We start from the raw sequence: 14463 nt of genomic DNA on the forward strand, positions 1-14463 counted from the left end.
TTTCTTCTTTTTTATTGCTTTGAGATCATCAACTTACAAGTGGGATTGCAGCAGTATGCACACGAAAGGTCATATTCATTCAAAAGAACCATCAGACCATCAACATGTGAATAAATAGTGATTTTAATCAATCTCAATCTCAACCACAGACTACATGAGTGAAATTGAAGTATACGAATTCTCCTACTTGAATTTGGAATGCACAAAGAAACCTAAATAAAAATATGCAGCACAAATGAAGTCTTTGGTGTTTCATTTATTACTCTGTATTATTAATGATTTCATCAGAGCTATGTAGGTGGTATTCAGTGTGTGTGAGGTGAAGCCAACAGGTGAGGAAATAATCACTCTGGAGTTATTGGCAACATATTGCTAAAAACACACGGTAATAAAAACACTGTGGAGTAGCTGGAGGACAACCACCCAGATCTGATATGGCTCGAAGGGAAGCTGTGGAGAGAGGAAGGGGCGTGGTCCGGGCTGAGATAAGTGGCACCTTTGGGTGGTACACATTGGATAACTGCTCATATTTCAACACATTTCTAGCCCTCAAGTTTAACATGCAGCAATAAAATGTATTTCAGTCAGGATGATAGAACAGAGGAGCTGCCTGAAAATGGAATCTCTGCACGACAATTAATGATGTTAAGATCATGCAGTCTTACATGTGGGGTCGAAAGGGAGAAATAGTCTGATTGTAATGTGACACAACAGAAATAAGATTTGTTTTTAGGTGAAGATGTCAATAAATAACTGAATCCAATAATCGCAAGTGAAATGTATGAATGTGAAATAGGCACTTGCTGTGGTTTGTTATGGAATCAACAGCATGTGTCAATAATCTGCAGTGATATGAAAAGCAATACCAACTAAAGATTGATTGGATCTGTGTATCATATGGTCCTTATCAGCGACAAGAATTTGCTTAATTGTAATGAAGATGGATCTGTTGACAAGCAAGCATTGAGCATTTTAAAACGGATGAAAAGTGCAATGAATGGAATCATAACAGCTAATGAGCTTGCATGGCAACATCTCCATGACAACTAAGCAAACTTGATGAAGATTGTGTAATACAGCTGCCAGAGATAGTTAGTTGAGATAGTTTTGTCAAACTCTTTCTTGGGGCAGGAAGGAACTTTCATATTTAGCTACAGTAATAGTCAAGTCATGTGGCTACAAGGACGCAGTCAGCAGGTCACTTTTACCAATGCCTCGCTTCATTCTATGTGATCATTATAAGTTTCATATCAGGCGTATTGTGTATTTTCTTTACTTTTCTCGAACAAACCTGGGTCACCATTTGTTTTGTTTTATCTCTTCTACTAAATGAAGTGAGTGTATGGAAACACTCTGAAATGTGTGTTGTCTAACCTTTATCTATGAAGACTCAGAGTGTGTGACAGATGAACAGACATACAAAACACAGTTTTACAACTATTGCGAGATATCAAAAACTTTTTTACAGGACATACGTATAAAACCTTGGACCTTGTGTGGCTTTATTTTATTGAACAGTATTGATAACAGTGTTGATTAAGGTAAGAGAACACACAGACTTGATGGTTTAATTAACTGCTCATTGTGAGTGAACATAACAATAAAGGGGCAAAGCTGCATCTTTCTTTGGAAAACACTCAGTGCACCATATCAATCAAAAACATATTGCTACATTGAGGTGAAAACATCCTACTTTGGTGCATTTTATTCTTATACTGGGAAAAAATAAATGATCAATTACTGTTTGGGGAAAATATTTTCCATGAGTCCTATTCTGCATGGAAACAAACATTTGAATAAATTAGTTTTTGGATAAATTGTTCCTTCAAACTCTTGAGACACTATGAAATAAAAAAGAGTAGAGAGAACATAAAAACCATACATATATGGAGAGGTCGCTCTCTGTTACATCCAGTGCTAAAGTCTAAGTCAAAGTTCAAGATATGCAACCTTGACGCGTAAATTTAGTTCAGTATGTAGCCAAGCAATCTCTTTTCTCTCCATTCTGATCCTGATCCATCTGCCATCTTCACAACGCAGCACAGAATGTCTTCACCGAGGCCTCAATCACATGTTTTAAAGTCTGTCCTGAGTTTGATCACAAAAGAAGACCCCTGCAATAAAATAAGAGCTTAGATTAGGAGGCAAAGAGACACAGCTGGATGTTAAGATAAAACTAAAACTAGGGAGAAGGGTCTAGCTGCAGAGCTCCAGGCTCGGGCCCACCTGTCCGTCAGACCATTTCCAGTTCCGAGCTTAAAGGACGGCTGAAATTGTGCAGCCAGTGACGATCTTCATGATACGATATCATGCGTTCATTAGTTTGGAATGGGTTATCCAAATCACAACCTTGAGTGATAACAACAAGGTAAACAATACTACTTTAAAGCAAGGGTTGGTAATCTTCTTCAAAAACATTTTTGTTATATATGTTGAAATTCTCCCTACATCCCGACAGATATCAATAAATCAAATGCTCTGATAAAAAAGGGAAATAAAATCACGTCAGTCATTTAATTTGGGCTGAATGAAATGATTGGACGGGCTACCTGCCTGTCCGCCTGCGTGCACTCTGCCTGTGCACGAGTCTTCCACAAGCTGCTAGCTTGACAGCTGTGAGTACTAACAATAGTGATGTTACAATTATTATGATATGGTTACGATCGTTATGATCATTTTTGGGGAGTGGCTTTGGAGGGAGGCCTTAAGGGCCGGGCAGTTTTGCTGATTTGGCGACTTTCTCGCTAGATTAAGCAATTTTTAAGCTGGTGCTGCTAGCTACTTTCATTGGAGCAGAGTTGGTAACACTGGGCTGGGTTTTTCAGTTGGATAATTTTGAAAATCTAGCGTACTCTTGCTAGTTTCTCAAGATTACCAACCCCAGATTAAATTTGTTGAAATAACTGTAACTAAAGTTAGGTTATGTAAGGTTATTAAGCTCTATAAACGCTTAAATGATTAGGCTACATCAAGCTTTTTGTTCCCCTGTTGTTGTCCTAATGTTAACGTTAGTTTGCTAATGACATTAGCACAGCTAGATAACATTATTGATATTTACCCCTGAAATGTAGTGGAGTAGAAATATAAAGTTGCATAAAATCGAAATACTCAAAGTAAGTATGTCAAAATTGTACTTAAGTAAATGTAGTTACATGTTACATTCCATTACTGTATGGACGTGATAATGTGTTGAATATATGCTCAGTAGGCTACTTTATTTCTAAACAATAAGCGCTATAAACAATACACTGCCCAATATAATACAGTGGACTGTAAACGTAATTTATTGATTTTCTAACAAGGGTCCTGGTGATGGAGATGGGTCCCACCAACGGAGGTGCCCATGCCTGGAGACACTATGGGACACTATTGAATCTAGGTTTAGAAGATCAGTGCAAACCATGCCTGACCAAAGATAAAGTCTATTGGACTGAACTTGCCTTAGGAGCTGTGAGAATTGACATTATTACTTACTCACAGAGACTCAACAACTGGAACATTTTACAGAAAAGAGGGTTGTAGTTTAATTTAATAAGCAGAAAATGTTGTTTCTTGTCATTGTATAAAAAAAGTTAACATGGTGTTAAAGCAAACAAAAACAAATGATCAACAATTTCATCACTATGTTTCCAGCTGTGACGACAGCAAAATGAATGAAGTCCTATTCTGGCGTGATGTTACAGAAATCAAAGAGAATCAATTTATTTCTTGTTAGCTGTTGATTTAGTCGTTCTTTCTCTTTTTTTTGAAGGCCGATTCACTTCCATACAGCCAAGACCCTAGCACTGCCTAAGAATTTCTCAAGCTGAGCCAATTTTGCTTGAGCCGACTAAATTAGACAACCCCCTTGGTTTCCCTTTTGTGGGTAAATTGATATGAACTTTGGTGCTAAATTAAAAAGGGAAATCCAAAGTGATGAAAGTGCTGCACATTCCTAAAGGTGTGGCTTTTGTAGAGATCACTAGAGAGGAGAGTTGCTGTGCAGAGATGCCAGAGAGAGGCAGAGACAGAGTCCACTCATGAAACTAACACTAAACACTAAAGCACAACCAAGGAGTCAGTTGCTTTTACTTACACAGATACCACAGCACTCACTCACTGCAGAGCTTACTTCTTCTTCCCGCCTAATGACATATTTTCAGTTTTTTTCTTCTGTGCCTCATTGAACAAAAGACACACCTTTATGTTAGCAAGTGGTTTGATGTGTGCGTGCGTGTATGTATGCGTCTGTATAACCCCACCCATGAAACATTTCATAACTGATAATTGGTAGCTTCAGGTGAAAAGCTTCGATGACACTGTGTAGATTTATTTGTTTTTTTTCTCTACATCCCTTCCTCTCACAGTAGGAGTATTTCATTGCTTTAACCCCTTTCACTCTGCTTACTGTAAGTACCTTCAAGGCAAGACTAGCAGTGTACTTTGGTATGTACACTTTCAGCCTCGTCAATGTTATTTGGTATGCTACACAATGACCATGCAGAAAGTCACTTTCACCTGAAAATTGACTTGATTTGACTTGCCTGCAACTGGTCAGAGCCAAGAAATAGTCTGGCACATAGCCCACCATAAAATGGTGAGGCGTTGTTTTTAACCAGTGGTTTTTGTACATCTATAATATGTTAATAGGTGAGCTTTAGAGGTGCTGGTAGGTGGATTTTGTTAACACTTCACAGGGCTCTTTTTTCTGCTAAGCTAAGCTAACCAGCTGCTGGCAGTAGCCTTATATCTAACAGTTGTCAGAGAGGTGTAATTATTCCCATTGAATCTTAAAAGAAGAAATAAACCAAAATAAATTATTCCTTTAAATTATAATTTTTCTATGAAAGTTTTCACATTGTGAAGCTTCTCTTCCTAACAGAAACACTAATATTTCAACTCCCCCTGCAGCTTACTCACTATGTTACAGAGTGTCAGGTGACTATCAACAAGTGATGTAGTTTGACATGTTTTGAAAATAGTATAGCATAACATAAAGATTTGGGGGTTTGAACAAAGTTTGATTGTGCTTATAGACAAACAGATAGAATACAATAGAATAGGTTCTACCTCTGTCATGGCATCATCAATCTGTTTCAGCTCCTCATAGTGGTCACGCGAGTCTCTCAAAGGTTGAACCATGATTTCTTCAATCTGAGGAAAAAGCTGTAAGACGCCACAGTAAGAGCATTCATTAATAATCAGTGTGTGTCTTGGTAAAGGAACACATCTGTACACACACATTGTCCTACCTTCATGACAGTCTCAAACATTGGGATGAGGACAAACTTGATGAATCCGATCTGAGCGGTGGGTTTGGTGACTTTATCTCTGTCCATGAAGGGAGCCACAGGGAGACCCTCACACTTCTCCCTGTCACTCTAGGAAGGCACATAAGTAGAAATATAGTCATTTAGCTATTTCTCACAATCAACCACAATGTTCCGTCATCTTGATAGATTTAGATAATGGATTTCAGAGTTATGTGAATGCTTCGGTTGAGGTTACCTGCATGAAGTACTCCTCCAGCAAGCAGTCCACCCATGGCTCAGCTACCTCAGTTGGCCTCACTTCGTTGGAAATGTCACAGCACTTGATCAAAACCATCTTCAGCTGAAAACACACGCACGTGTACAAACACATACAACACAAAACACAGAACAAAGAAGCCTATACATCATCATGACACAGACAGCATCTACTGTATTTCTACTTTCCAAAGTACACTAATACAATCCATTTAGCCTCTGCTAATCACAGCACACTCAACAGATTAAGGCCTGCTTATGTTGAGGTCTTGTATGTTCAGTACAATAACAGCTGATGTCAAGTGGCGATGCAAAGTGATCTTGTATATTGTACATACACATGTCACATGCTCTTCATTGGCGAAGTCAAAGTTGTCCACTTTTTGCTTGAAGGAGTCTAGTATCTCCCCGTGTCTGGCCATGTCGGTGGCCAGAATGAGGGTGATAATTGCCTGGAAATATAAAACCAAAAGTCAGTTTTTAAGGATTAACATGTTAATATGTGACAAGACTATGTATGATTAAGATAAAGCTCAGCATGCTTGTCTTGAATTTACGTCTCACCTGTCGAATCTGTTTGAATGCCTCAGGATCCACATTTGCAAAAATATTGCACTCAGGAAGAGAGAGGATCTGGAAGGCCACAGCACAGTGATGGTTCTCCAGCGGAGATATGTCATTGTAGCGCACTGCCAGCTCCGTGCGGGCATTGATTTGGTACCTGGTGGATGGATGACACGGGTGAATGGATAGATTGATAGTATATTTCAACAAAGCTTCCCTGTTAAAGAGAGGTCCTCGCCTGCCCTGAATTCAGACCAAAAAACAACACTCTAATCTGAATCAGCCTGTTTTCATACCTGAACTCTCTTCATGCTGAACTAGTTTCACAGTACATTGACAACAGTGCTGTGAAGCGGATGTCAAAACATACCGGGGTCAATGGGCATCTGCAGTGCTATATCTGTTAACACACCTATAGACAGAATAGTTAGTATTACGTGTTGTTGTAGCCAGGGTGGTCCAGGTCATGACACACTGCAGCTGTCATTAGAATGCCCATATCTGTGAGAGTCAGCTTCTCCTGGACAACAGTGTAAATGAAAGTTATTTTGAAATGATCCCAAAAAAAAGGCCAATCTGGAAATTCATTGGATGGTACTTCAAACTAAATACAACATGTAAAACAGGATGCTCAATTGTTCTTATCACGAATACACACAAACATGCACCATACCTGTAGGTTGCAGAGGTTAATCATGCCATACATCATCTGACTAACGCAAAAGCAGTGGCGAAAGTTGTGGAAAGGATTATTACGGTAGTTCTCCTGAATTGCCAACTGGAAGAAAAGAGAATATATTATTCAGCCACTGACTGCAGAATCTCAAATCAGAAGTATTTCCAGCCCTGTACGACTTTAAAATGATTTTGTTATCTGTGTATCAACGTTGATATTACTCTTAGCAACACATCTGCCTTGTAAGTAATAGCTGGTTTGGAATCTGCACCATGTGCATGGCGGTATACAGTACATCCATGTGCTTGGTTATCCTTTACTGCTCTAACTGTACCAGCCAGCGTTTGAGTGTGATGGGGTTCATGTTGAATTCCTTCACCAGTCCCAAGTCATGGTACATATACTCCAAACAACTTAGCATCTGCAGCCACAAAGGAAGAGAAGAGACATTCAGACAGTCACTTGGACAACATGGAATGGAAATGTCTGATTGACTTCTGTCAACAAACCTCATTATGTTCCCAGTGCCAGACATCGAATGTTGGCTTCTTGAGCGCCTCAATAGTCTCCTGAGACAGTGTGTACTGTATATGCCAAATAAACAAGTTGATCAGAACTTCAAAAGAGGCTGTAACTATTCATGAAGTTAGCTTGTTCTAATAGTATTTAAAGTAATAGTTCCAGTGGACATACTTTGGGGTAATTGGGGACATCTCGTCTAGGAGTGACCTTCTTCCCATCGTCAAAGTTGTATTTACATGGACAGTTTACTCTGAAAGAAATCCCAAAAAGGTAATTTGACGTAATTTGATTTCTGTTGACACCTGTAAAATGTGATGTCTAAATTCATATTCATTTCACCTGCCACCACCTCTTGAAGTCATTTCATCTCGTAGCTTTTTCAGATCATTTTTACACTTCTCAATCTCCACCACCTTCAAGCCCTCCACTGAAACAAGATGACAGGAAATATCGCAGTTGTATCTCGTGTTTTACTCACATCTCAGTATTGTATTAGAGGGGGATTTTCTGGGGGATCATTTCATTAAACTGTCTACTCTAAAATGTACCACTTACGTTCCACTCTCTTCTCCAGCATTGCTAGCCTGTTGGTGACCTCAGTCTTCAACTCGTTAATGCGAAAGGCTCTGTGAGGGAAAAGAATAGAAAATGATGAGAGGCTGAAACACATTTCACATGGTTCATTGATCATGGCGACAAAATTAAACTGGAATGGGCCCTACAAAATAAATGACAGAGGTGAAAGAACTTGGCTGATTAAAGGCTCCATAGGTTGAAGCTTGTGCTTATCATTGAAAGTTACTGGTGTCAGGAATGTGTGGGAGGTATGTGTGAAGGTGGGGAAGGGAAGGCTTCAGCCACAACATAACATGAACAACTGAGGTGTTACCTGCTGAACTGATCAGCCACCTGGGACAACACGTTTTGAAACATGTCCTCCTTGTCTGCAGACATAAACACACCCTGATAAATCATCATGAAAGCTACCACGTTGTCAAGATTGGTATTTTCAAGCTTATTATTACTTTCACAGTGGATGTGTTGTTGATGCATGAATGTATGTGTTAGCTAGAGTGAAAGGAAAATAGAGCTGTTGTAGCTGTACCTCCAATTTGACCAGTAGACAGAGGGACAACTTTGTACAGAGAGCTGTGAGGAAATAAGAGGATCAATTATTATTCCTAAATCTTGACATCAGTTTAACAATTTCTTTATATTATTTTTCTTTTGCAAAAATTTACAGTTGATGGAGCAATTTCAGCACAGGGTTAATTAAGTTAGCTGTTGCATAAATATGGTTGGAATTTTAAAAAAAGCCCCTGAATTGGGGTGGAGATTCAGAAAAAGATGACATAAGTGAAATGTAAATCTGAGATTTCTATACAAATACAACATGATAATGCTGGTATGTTACTTTGAAGAGTTGGTGGGCATGGTGGGATCTATGGAGACCAAGGCTCCATCTGGGTCCATCAACATGATGGCAGTATTCCTGCGGTGAGAGGATTAGAGGAAAAGTGAGAAAAACAGAAGTGCGCTGTGTTTTATTCACTCCCCTTAATATTTCACAATATTTCATAAACTATAATCTTTTGAACATTTCGATTTTTTTAGGGCAGTGCTAATTATCAGATTAGAGATAAACAGAAATGATCCACATGCATGATATAAAAATGATTAGAAAATACACAAAACTAAATTAGTTCATTGTGTCAAGAATATATACTCTTCTCTTTTACAAAGTAGAGTAGAGAATGAAAGAGAATAACTACGTATTAAAAGTTTATTTTCCTCATTAAAGGCATACAACTGAAGTATAGGTGATGTTGATGATCTCACTTTAATAATTCATTAGTGTCTGCTTTGATGTGCATGGCTAACGTGGTATGTCTGTTTGTCTGTTACATGCAAGTGCTCGTTGTATGTTAGTGGCTGTTTTGCTGCATAATAATCTTACTGTGTTGTTTGATATTTTTGTGCAGTTTCATGGGAAATTTCTAAGGTTTTCAAGTATGCCCAGAGACACAGATAGGGAGGGATGTGATGTGAATAAATAAATAAACAATCAAAACAACAAACCTGGGAATGTTAGATGAGGAACACAGAAGCTCCTTGATGTCACATGGGCTGCAGTGCCCACTGAACACCACCTGTGAGGTAAACACATTTTGAATAAATTCAACACATAATGGAAATGATGGAAGAAGGCTGTTACATTGGATGAACTTTGTAGTATGTGTTACTTATTATCATGTCACATCATATTATAAAACCTTTTCTGCCGCGCACAAACCCAGCTCAGTGTGTCTATGGTTTAAGGCACACCTGCGGACACACTGCTGCTGTGGTTTTCATATGAGGCCTCAGTGTTCCTACAGGGCGGGAAGGTTATCACATTTCATGTGTTTTTCAGACAACCAAATCACACGGGAACGTAAAGAAAGGGTCTGCTCGTTTTATGGTTGAATAAGGTCAAGTCACCAGGGAGACCCATAAGGACAGCTGGAGGGTGAGTGTTCATGGAGCTGTAGAAGTTAGCCACATTCATGACCTGAACCTGCCCAGTTTACAGGACATTGCACAGTACATGTATAAAGATTATAAAATGAAAAAAAGTCTAAAGTTGATAGCATGGGCGCATAAACCCTGTGCAAAAACTGTGATCCTACATCTTGAAGGGAGCAGGTGCAGCAGACAGACATTCAGCCTCAGGCCGTCGGCTCGGGGCTCTTGAACAGACATGTGTCATCGGCAGCTCTCTGCTTGAAGCACTCTACATTGCCAGATCTGAGCAATGTTTGGAACGCTGCATCTCAAGCATCAAACCATTTCTCACGACTGTTTAAATAGTCACTAAGCTGTTGCTCTGCTGTCGTTATGACAAAAAGAAGAAATTGCATGAGATATTTATTTTCTTTTATGCTAGCCCTTAGCATAATTGCTGCTTAAATAACAATAAGGGAAGAAATTGATAAAGATCCATATTTTCAATCATATACAACAGAGCTGAAAGCTTGCAGAAATGAATGCTGGTGTGTAAGCCATTAACAACAGGTGTTTGCTTCTGTCAGTAACACCGGTAAGGCCGCATGCTCTGCATCATCGTAATCTCCTCTTCAGGAGAAGCTAGCCGCTGGGAATACTTGCTACGTGAGTCAAGATGGCAAATTAAGAAATACATTTTGAATTGCCATAATTAATGTTGTTTGAGGTTGACTTCGTAATGAAACTCATTATTACATTTGTGATGTCTTAAAATGTAATAACTAAATTGATACAAATGTAAATTTAGTGGATGAGTCCCAGCTGCATGAATTTAAACATATTTTGGATTGGATTGCCAAAATAATCTTTAATTGATTGATTTAATTGACATTAGTTAGATACCTGATTAACCATTTTTGTATGTGTATACTGTAGAAATAGTTTTGCAACAACCTTTACAGTCTACAATGACATTTGTAAATCTATTTACACATAAAGATTATTAAATCTGTATGTGTTTCCATTCATTTCCAATCCCATATAGTATGTGACACTATTTGCTGGCAAAAAAAGGTTAATCTCTAAAAAAAGAAGTCTAAACATACAGTCCAAAACTAGCCCATTTCACACAGCAGAAAAATAAATTTCCAAAATGGGTTTAGTCACATTATATCTATAATAAACAGGGGAAAACAATATTAGAAATATGAATGAAAATACAGCATTTCCATCTGAATTGGACCCACCTTTTGCACTTTCCCATCCACATCCAGGTAAATGGTTTTAGGGGCATAGGAGGAGGAGCTGGAGCCCATGTTGACCTCCCTCTCCTCTCTTATACACCTGCAAAGATTCTGGCTCGAAGCCCTGATCAACAAACCTGATGAACCAATAGAAAAACAAATAAATGGAGAACGCATATTTTTTTAAAGTACTTTCATAGATACAGCTAAGTGTACAATAATGCCTGATAAAAACACTAAGTCATGATAAGAAAACATCAGCAACAGGGGAGCATGCTTTCTGTCAACACATTTTAAATAACATAATAATCAAGATTTTGCTGTTGCCAATCTCCAGTTTAATATAAATACTAAATACAAAATATAGAGGAATGCAAAGACAAAACATTACCATGGAAAATGTATAAAACATGATCAATAAACTGTCCATTTGCATTTCTTTTTTTCCATAATTCACAGCCAGTTTTCACATTGCTATCAAATATTGAAAATATTTGATAGCAAATATTTAAATTAAAAACAATAAAACAGTTTACAGTTTGAGAATATCACAGTCAGATTAATTGACAAAAGCAACAGCACTCACAGTGTCAGCGATGCAGCTTCCCTTGTGGAGACCGAAGGTCCTAAGTGCTGAGGATGCAGCTGATCCACATACAGACACACAGATACACACATGAAAGGGAGAGCTATGGGGAGGAGAGAGAGGAGGTGAGTGATGGAGAAGGCGAGGAAGGGTGTGTGTGAAGGAGCCAGAGAGGTATGGAGTACTATGAGTATAACTGGCACTCTAACTGGTTGCCAGGGTACAGTTACTATAGAGAAAAAAAGACAACCCTAATGTCTCAAGTGATGCAGGGCTTTTACCTGCGCTGGTCACACACTTCTTATCCACATGATTCACTGTATCACAAAGAAACACATAAGTATTGTGGCTTTATCAAATACTGAACAGCTATCCGATTGAAACAGAGCAAGATAATTAAATTATATATTTGATCTTTTGAAAACAGCAATTTTTACTGGCCTAAACAGCACACAGTGAATGCACAAAACACAGATTAGTGTATTCAGCGATACATGCAAAATTATATCTCATCAGGGGGACTCACTTCTAACCGAAGGGTCCTAATTTCAAGTGAGGCTTTGCTCTTTCTCTCAGCCGCTGAGCTGCATGCATGTGGAATTGTATATGTACATATGTGTGAATGTGTTTTATCTTCAGTACCCCTGCCAAGAAGGTTGTTTTTGGTTCAGTCTTTTGGTTTGTTGGTTTGTTGTCAGCAAGATTATGAAAAAACAACTGCCCCGATTTTCATGAAACTAGGGTTAAGGGTGTAGCATGAGCCAAGGAAGAACCCATTAAATGTTGGTGCGGATCAGCCTTGGTGGAGGTCTATGCTCTCTGAGTGCCCTTCTCGTTTGATATTTATTTCTGTTTATTTTCTCTGTGTGTGTGTGTGTGTGTGTGTGTGTGTGTGTGTGTGTGTGTGTGTGTGTGTGTGTGTGCGTGTGTGTGTGTGTGTGTGTGTTACACACCCCAGACCACTCATCTCCTCCATTGTTGACCACTTCAGGTCCAGCAGATGGTTTTGTCAGATGAGTTCAGCAGAACACTTGAGAAGATTTTATTTTTAGCAACAATTTCTAAATGGTCATGTTGAGGAACTTGTCTTATTGCATTTCATTTAATTTGATGTCATGACTCTGTCTTTAGACTATCAATTTGGATATGGAAAATGTCTATGAGGAACAAAATGAGACACCTCAGGAGGAGCAACAGAGGAGGGATCCCTTAACAGCAATTATGGAAGAAGTATTTAGATAAGTAACGTTTTGGTACATTCATGTAAAATGCCTGCATTCAAAATCCTACAAAGCAGAAGTGCCATGAGCTAAATGTACCTATTACAATTAATTAATTCATTTAGAAATATGCAATACAGTTTTTTTCAAAAAGTACTTTCCCTTAGTTTTACTGTTTACTGCTCAGTTAATTTATCTAAGAAATTATGTTTTCTTATTCTACTGAGTAAACACAACTGTTCACTTGAGTCAGACTCAATTGTATTGTAAGTATATTTCACTTGATATTGTTAGGTGGGAATAACTTCACAAAATGAAGTAAATACAACTAAATGTAAGTAAACTTAACAAGTACATATAAAATAAACATAACTTAATACTTATTGCTGTATTTACTTACCTTTTTCAAGGCAATCGGTAATCCTAGATTTTTTTAAGTAAGGTCAACTTGTCAGATTTTACAGTAGTTTCAAACACACTGTGAACAGAAAGACAAGGCATTTTAATCCTGTGGTTCTCATCCTAGGGGTCCACCCCCCTTCAAGATAAATTGAAGGCATTGTGAGATAATTAATCGGGTAGAAAAGAAGAATAAACTTTGTCCAACAGTAATTTGTATTTATTATCTGGATGATTTGTAAAATATTGGAAAATTTGACTTAAAAAGTAAAAAGTAAAAAGTGCAATAGCTGCCTCTGAAATGTAGCAGAGCTTAACATGGAAATACTCAAGTTAAGAACAAGTAACTCAAACATGTACTTGAGCACAGTACTGCAGTTAATGTACGTACTGTGTTAGTTTTCACCACATGACAGGCAGCATATGTTCAGAGTAGTCATACGTTGTAATTATTTGTAATGTTTAAAAACAGAATGACAATATCAAGTAAACATTAAGTGTTATATGAAATGTGACAGTGAGTAAAAACTGTGAGAAGACACTGGTAGGACTCTCTTCTCTTTTTCTTTTTTATCCATTGACCCAAATGAAGATCAATGCCTGTACTCAAGGGGACTACCTCTTGTTACCTACTGCAAGTCCTCACCTAGACACAAAAAAAGGGTATATCTTTCCAGCAATAGTCCCCCTGGGAATTTCACATCAACAGGCTGGTGTGAACAAGGACATTAGTGACAAGGCTCGACCAGGCAGTAGGAGGAGGTAATTAATTAGAGATGGAGAGCATCAACATAATCTCTGTTCAACTCATAGGACATCTACTCCGCACACACTTGCAGATGCTCAGAGACATGCACAACCGACTGCATGCACACAGGTGTGATCCTTCTCCCCAGAGTCTAATTACTGCCTGGGCTTATAAGCTCCTCTGCCATGCTGGAAGAGAGATGGGACAAGATGGAAAAGACTGTATAAGTAATAAACAGGTGACATCAAAATAGATGAAAAGCAATTTCCAAACACATTTCACTTTCCACTTACTGTAAGCCATGAATGATTATTCACGTTTGTTTGCTTGCTCATCTGTGCTCGCGTGTGCCTGTGATGCTGTATGTGTATTCATGAGTCTGTGTGCCAGGGAATAAATTGTGTTTGAAATAGAACAAAGACGGCAAAGCACAGATCAAAACAGGCGGATCTGATTTGCTTATGTAATCACAAGACTCATCACACCTTCAGTAACAGAAGATACATTTCAGGA

At 38.4% G+C, this 14463-nt stretch overlaps 1 protein-coding gene across 3 annotated transcripts; it reads right to left on the reverse strand.

Moving 5' to 3' along the window:
* Positions 1-243: 243 nt before the first annotated feature.
* Positions 244-11614, reverse strand: pde9ac (phosphodiesterase 9ac). Of its 3 annotated transcripts, none has more exons than XM_068710773.1 (20): positions 11584-11614; positions 11001-11134; positions 9349-9419; positions 8684-8761; positions 8375-8418; positions 8159-8213; positions 7825-7895; positions 7609-7696; positions 7441-7519; positions 7257-7331; positions 7082-7168; positions 6745-6849; positions 6509-6591; positions 6072-6228; positions 5846-5959; positions 5488-5592; positions 5232-5360; positions 5050-5145; positions 4076-4152; positions 244-2114 (listed from the first exon to the last, which is right to left on the reverse strand). In XM_068710773.1, exons 2-19 carry the CDS (start codon positions 11067-11069, stop codon positions 4108-4110), a joined length of 1551 nt encoding a protein of 516 aa, XP_068566874.1. In that variant the 5' UTR covers positions 11070-11134; positions 11584-11614; the 3' UTR covers positions 244-2114; positions 4076-4107. The 3 variants fall into 3 exon arrangements, with proteins under 3 accessions (XP_068566874.1, XP_068566859.1, XP_068566868.1); XM_068710758.1 differs by having other exon boundaries at positions 4076-4158; XM_068710767.1 differs by lacking the exon at positions 4076-4152.
* Between the last annotated feature and the right edge of the window lie 2849 nt (positions 11615-14463).

The sequence above is a fragment of the Cebidichthys violaceus genome, unplaced genomic scaffold (assembly GCF_023349555.1).
Source record: "Cebidichthys violaceus isolate CVI_PGR_0920_01 unplaced genomic scaffold, fCebVio1.0.p SCAF_1, whole genome shotgun sequence".
In the NCBI taxonomy this organism is placed as follows: Eukaryota; Metazoa; Chordata; class Actinopteri; order Perciformes; family Stichaeidae; genus Cebidichthys; species Cebidichthys violaceus.